The sequence below is a fragment of the Ovis canadensis genome, chromosome 15 (genome assembly GCF_042477335.2).
Source record: "Ovis canadensis isolate MfBH-ARS-UI-01 breed Bighorn chromosome 15, ARS-UI_OviCan_v2, whole genome shotgun sequence".
NCBI classification, from domain to species: Eukaryota; Metazoa; Chordata; class Mammalia; order Artiodactyla; family Bovidae; genus Ovis; species Ovis canadensis.
The window spans coordinates 87722116-87728912 of NC_091259.1; the positions used below are offsets into that span (position 1 = coordinate 87722116).

Consider the following 6797-nt stretch of genomic DNA (forward strand, 5'->3'; position numbering starts at 1 on the left):
ATCCAGGTTGGTCATAACTTTTCTTCCAAGGAGTAAGTGTCTTTTAATTTCATGGCTGCAATCACCATCTGCAGTGATTTTGGAACCCAAAAAAATAACGTCTGACACTGTTTCCCCATCTATTTCCCATGAAGTGATGGGACCGGATGACATGATCTTTGTTTTCTGAATGTTGAGCTTTAAGCCAACTTTTTCACTCTCCACTTTCACTTTCATCAAGACGCTTTTTAGCTCCTCTTCACTTTCTGCCATAAGGGTGGTGTCATCTGCATATCTGAGGTTATTGATATTTCTCCCAGCAATCTTGATTCCAGCTTGTGCTTCTTCCAGTCCAGCATTTCTCATGATGTACTCTGCATAGAAGTTAAATAAGCAGGGTGACAATATACAGCCTCGATGTACTCCTTTTCCTATTTGGAACCAGTCTGTTGTTCCATGTCCAGTTCTAACTGTTGCTTCCTGACCTGCATACAGATTTCTCAAGAGGCAGTTTAAGTGGTCTGGTATTCCCATCTCTTGAAGAATTTTCCACAGTTGATTGTGTCCACACAGTCAAAGGCTTTGGTATCGTCAATAAAGCAGAAATAGATGTTTTTCTGGAACTCTCTTGCTTTTTCCATGATCCAGCAGATGTTGGCAATTTGATCTCTGGTTCCTCTGCCTTTTCTAAAACCAGCTTGAACATCAGGGTGTTGACGGTTCACGTAATGCTGAAGCCTGGCTTAGAGAATTTTGAGAATTACTTTACTAGCATATGAGATGCGTGCAATTGTGCGGTAGTTTGAGCATTCTTTGGCATTGACTTTCTTTGGGATTGGAATGAAAACTGACCTTTTCCAGTCCTGTGGCCACTGCTGAGTTTTCCAAATTTGCTGGCATATTGAGTACAGCACTTTCACAGCATCATCTTTCAGGATTTGAAACAGCTCAACTGGAATTCCATCACCTCCACTATCTTTGTTCTTAGTGATGCTTTCTAAGGCCCACTAATGTGCCTATATATCTTCGTTTTTGTAGTCATTAATTCATCTAGAATATGTACTTCGTGTGTGTGTGTGAGTTAAGTTTTATTTGAGGCAAAATAAGGGCTGCAGTCCTGGAGACAGCACCTTAGATAGTTCTGAGAAGCTGCTCCGAAGAGGTAGTGGGGGAAGCTCAACTTTATAAGAGGTTTTCTGCTTGTCACAAGGAGCTGATGTCATCACAAAGGGATTTAGTGCTTTCCTAGATATGAGGAGATGCAAGGATTCAGATCATGAAATCAGTTCCTTAAAATATCTATCTACCTGAAGACCTGTTCTACCAGTCTTCCTGGAGCACAAAATGCCTGTGCCTCCACCCTGAACTCCCTTCCGGGCACGTCCAAGGTCAACAGCTGCAGGAGCACAGGATTCAATCTGCGGAAATTGTGGAGGCAGATGGCAAATGCCCTTGGCATTGTTGTTCGGTCACTGGCAAATGCCCTTGGCAGTGCCAGTTTGTAGTTGACGGGTTCCCCAAATGGCCATAAACTCAACCGTACTTTGGGAGGCATTCCATGACCATCCACCCGCATTGCTAAGGCTCTCTCCTAGTTCCAGAGCAGAGTTTGCTGGTAGACCACTGAGTGCGCTGTTACTGGGCTCAGCCTCACAGTTAAAGTTCTCTGGACACATGTCTGCTGTGGTCCAGGAAGGCTTCCCTCTTATTGCGTCTTCCCATAACTGGAGTGACACCATTACAGTCATTGATCACTACAGAGCTATATTCATCAACTGCTGCAAGCTGCCTAGTCATCATTACTTTCATTGGAGGCTCAGTTACATATTTGGTGCAAAGTATGTACTTATAATGGAAATTATGGACCAAAGGGAGGTATGTGTTTAATTTTATTAATATTTCCAAACTTGTCTCCAATGTGACTATCCTAATTCACCTTCACATCAGAAATATGTGATTTACATTCTCACCTCAACTTCGCACTTTAGACTGAGAAGTGTAAAATTCTACTTCAAGGCAGTACTAATATACACATATCTGATTACTGGTGAGTTGTTATATGTGATATTTTCCTATTTGCCATATAAGTTTCCCTTTTACAATTGTCCTGATTATATCATTTGTGAATTTTTCCCATGGGACAATTTATAGAAATTACTTACACTGGATACCAATTCTTTGATATTTGTATGTGTTTCAAACAAATTTACATAAATAAATATTAGAATTAATCATTTCAAAAATGTTTGGTAGAAGTTACCTATAATATACTGGATCTATTATCTATAAACTTTTAATAAAAGTCAAATCACATAATGGTTTTAAAATATTTAAATATTTTGCACATACACACAGAGTGAGACACACAATGACTACTATTACTCTATCCTGTTTTCCTGCTTCCTCTTTAGAAAAATAAATACTGAGAAACACGAATAAGATTTATCAAATTATACATAGGATATAAAATGTGATGTGCCATAAACACCATATGCCAGCAACCTAAAATGAAAAAAGTTTCATTATTGCATTTTACTATCCTGGGGAAATGAACTGGGAAATTAAGTTTATTTTTCAAACGAACAAGCATAAGGCAAATAAATGAAGACTCGTTATTTTACATTTAAGAATTTCTATTTTCTAAAGGATAAGCAAAATTAATAGATGATAGAACGTGAGAAAAATTTTCAGGCAAAAACTGACAAGATATTCAAATCTTAGATAAACAAAGAACATATAAAATCAATCAATAGAAGGATTTATAAATAATATAAATAGGCAATTTACAAAACAATAGAACCCCCAAAGTCTAAGAAGAATATTAGACAATAATCAAATTTTTGTAATTAACGGGGACAAATGAATAAAAATGAGACAACACTTTGTACCTATTTTCCTGGCAGAAAAACATTAGGAAAATAACAAATTTTCACTAGGAAGTGAGGACATGGGAATCCCCATGCATGGATAGTATGACTGTACATTGGGACATCCATTATAGAAAGTGATCTGGAAAACCTTGACTAATTTAAATATGAGTATACCTCCAGATCAAAAAATTTTTCTCTAGGAATACATCCTACAAAAATTTCATGCTGGGTTATTTGGAGTGGAGACAAGTTGTAGGCAGTCTGCTATCCATCACTAGGAAAGCACACTGGTAAATTAGGATGGATGGACACCACGGAGCAGTGCTACTCAATGTGTGGTCCACGGACCAGCACCCTTCCTTGGACACTCTGTTTCTAGTCTGTGATGGGGCCACTACTGAAAGTGAGACCGGGCACTTAAATGATCACAAAATGTTCACAATGCTGAGAGTTTCTCATTGTTTTTTACAAAAGTAAAGGATCACAACAGATTGGAACTTTTATAAAGAAATAAATCCTTTACCAACCATAAATACTGTGATAAACACTTCCATAAGGAACTCTACAATTTCACTGAGACCATCATAGCAGGGAAGATCTGTTAAGGAAAGGAAAAGGATACAAGGAAAAATACGAAGATGAGTGTAAACAAGATCTTATAGAATTCTATGGATTTCAAATACAATGATTAGTAATTAAACCAATTAGAATTTCTAATTAAAGTGTGTGAGCATGCTTGCATGCTCGGTTGATTCAGTCACGTCTGACTCTTTGTGACCCATGGACTGTAGCCCACTGGGCATCTCTGTCCATGGGATTCCCCAGAAAAAAACTGGAGTGGGTTGCTATGCCTTCCTCCAGGGGAGTTGAACCCATGTCTCCTGTGTTTCCTGCATTGCAGGCTGATTCTTTACCCACTGAGCAAGCTGGGAATCCCAATTAAAGTATAGGGAGCATAAAAGAAAGAATGATTAGAGTATTTCTTTATGTATATCTCATTTGTTCCTGGATTGATATACTTATGAAATACCCATCACTCTGCACTTTGAGAACACAGATGCTCTTTGGTCCACAACAACATCCCCAAACTAAAAATATCTCAGTCAAATATCAAGGTTCAACCTTTAAATATCTAAATCAATTATGTCATGGAAATTATTCTCTGACCCTACTGTGAAGTTATATATTGTACTATTTCCAGTTCTAGAATTTAAGAATCACAATAGTCAGTTTTCTCTGCTGTTTCTTTGCAACTTTTCAGCTGATAATCGTTACAAGCCATGGGACCAAAAAAATGGCACTGAAGTAACTGAATTCATTCTCCTGGGATTCGCTGGTCAGCATAAGTCTTGGCATGTCTTTTTCACAGTATTTCTAGTGATCTATGTGACCACCCTAGTGGGTAACATTGGCATGATCCTACTCATCAAGACTGACTCTTCCCTTCACACCCCCATGTACTTTTTCCTCCAAAACTTGGCTTTTGTTGATCTCTGTTATGCCACTGCTATCACTCCGAAGATGTTGCATAATTTGATGAGCACCAAAAATTCCATCTCATTCTTTGGATGTACGGTGCAACTGCTAGTCTATGGTACCTTTGTAACAAGTGATTGCTATATCCTGGCGGCTATGGCAGTGGACCGTTATGTGGCCATCTGTAACCCACTTCGCTATGCAACTGTCATGTCCCAGAGAGTCTGCAGTCAACTCTTAGCTGGTTCATACTTCATGGGTTTCCTGAATGCTTCTGTCAATGTAGGTTTTACTTTCTCACTGACGTTTTGCAAGTCCAATAAAATTAACCACTTTTTCTGTGATGAGCCCCCAATTCTGGCCCTCTCATGCTCTGATATTTACTTCAGCATCATGGTACTAGCAGCCTTTGTGGGGTTTAACTTGACATTCACTATATTGGTCATCATCTTTTCCTACATGTTTATCTTGTCTGCCATCCTAAAGATCTCTTCTGCTGCAGGAAGGAAAAAAGCCTTCTCCACCTGTGCCTCCCACCTGACAGCTGTCACCATTTTCTATGGAACACTCTCTTATATGTATCTGCACCGTGGTACCATAGAGTCTCAAGAGCAAGAAAAAATGGCTTCCATTTTTTATGGGGTTGTGGTTCCCATGTTAAACCCTCTCATCTACAGTCTGAGAAACCAAGACGTAAGAGAAGCCCTAAAAGAGGTTGGAAAAAAGTGTTTCTAGACTGAACTCAGCCAGTCCAGGTGTGATGCAGGATACAGGATGCTTGGGGCTGGTGCACTGGGATGACCCAGAGGGATGGTACGGGGAGGGAGGCGGGAGGGAGGTTCAGGATGGGGAACACATGTACACCCATGGCAGATTCATGTTGATGTATGGCAAAACCAATACAATATTGTAAAGTAATTATCCTCCAATTAAAATAAATAAATTTAAATTTTAAAAAAACAAGCAAGGAACAATTCTCTCTCATTTTTCAACAGCAGAAGGTGTTTCAAATATTTGTGAATTCCAAGTGAAGTGAAAGTCACTCAGTCGTGCTGACTCTTTGTGATCCCATGGACTATACAGTCCATAGAATTCTCCAGGTCAGAATACTGGAGTGGGTGCCATTCCTTTTCCAGGGGATCTTCCCAACCCAGGGATCCAACCGAGGTCTCCCACATTGCAGGTGCTTTCTTTACCTTCTGAGCCCACCAGGGAAGCCCAAAAATACTGGAGTAGGTAGCTTGTCCCTTCTCCAGTGGATCTTCCCAACCCAGAAATAGAACCGGGGTCTTCTGCATTGAAGGAGGATTCTTTACCAGCTGAGCTACCAGGAAAGCCAATGAGTTCCAAAGGCATTCTTTAATTATATCAATAGATCTGAACTTTAATGAAAACATCTGAAGTGATTAAATAATTTTCTGTCGAGAGCTGCATTAGGCATTACCGACAAAGTGGAAGCATGGCCCCAACCCCTCTCTCTTTGTCCCTCAGGCATGGACCTGGGATGAAGGAGTTAGGTAGACCTTGTGATTCTGACTTGTTTTTTCCTCTCCTCTACTGAGTTGATTGAAAAGGAATATTAAGGTGCTCATTGTTCTTGAGAGGAGCATGAGAAGGCACAAAGCCTTCTGCAGCTGTGCTCAGAGAATAATTCATAAAGTTAATCATTGACATTTGTTTAAGGACTTTTACAAAAGAGTGTTCCAGGATGAGCACAGAGGCTAAAGCTTGAAGACATGGGAGGGATTGCTATCTGAAGCCTATTTGTGAGGAAAATGTTTATGGCAAAGGAGTTTACTGAATTTAGGGCTTAGAAATAATTAAAATAGTTAGAAGTAAAAGATTTAAGGAATGTTGTAATGTTAGCATGTTTTACTATAGCTTAAAGAGGTTAGGAATTTTAGAGATACTGGTCTCATCACTTCATGGGAAATAGATGGGGAAACAGTGGAAACAGTGTCAGACTTTATTTTTGAGGGGCTCCAAAATCACTGCAGATGGTGATTGCAGCCATGAAATTAAAAGACACTTACTCCTTGGAAGAAAAGTTATGACCAACCTAGATAGCATATTCAAAAGCAGAGACATTACTTTGCCAACAAAGGTCCATCTAATCAAGGCTATGGTTTTTCCTGTGGTCATGTATGGATGTGAGAGTTGGACTGTGAAGAAAGCTGAGCACTGAAGAACTGATGCTTTTGAACTGTGGTGTTGGAGAAGACTCTTGAGAGTCCCTTGGACTGCAAGGAGATCCAACCAGTCCATTCTGAAGGAGATCAACCCTGGGATTTCTTTGGAAGGAACGATGCTAAAGCTGAAACTCCAGTCCTTTGGCCACCTCATGTGAAGAGTTGACTCATTGGAAAAGACTGTAATGCTGGGAGGGATTTGGGGCAGGAGGAGAAGAGGACGACTGAGGATGAGATGGCTGGATGGCATCACTGACTCAATGGACGTGAGTCTGTGTGAACT

The 6797-nt window shown here is 39.9% G+C and overlaps 1 protein-coding gene across 1 annotated transcript; it reads left to right on the forward strand.

The window, feature by feature from the left end:
• The first annotated feature begins 1653 nt into the window (after positions 1–1653).
• Positions 1654–5060, forward strand: LOC138420239 (olfactory receptor 5AK2-like). Its single transcript, XM_069553357.1, has 2 exons — positions 1654–1759; positions 4111–5060. The coding sequence occupies exons 1-2, from the start codon at positions 1654–1656 to the stop codon at positions 5058–5060; spliced, it is 1056 nt and encodes a 351-aa protein (XP_069409458.1).
• The last annotated feature ends 1737 nt before the right edge of the window (positions 5061–6797 follow it).

What these genes read in the sequence shown, in the direction of transcription:
- LOC138420239 (XM_069553357.1), top strand. Translation starts at nt 1,654, where the DNA reads ATGTCTGCTGTGGTCCAGGAAGGCTTCCCTCTTATTGCGTCTTCCCAT. An exon ending in AGCTATATTCATCAACTGCT is followed by an intron (nt 1,760 to 4,110) that starts GCAAGCTGCCTA and finishes GCAACTTTTCAG; the next exon opens with CTGATAATCGTTACAAGCCA.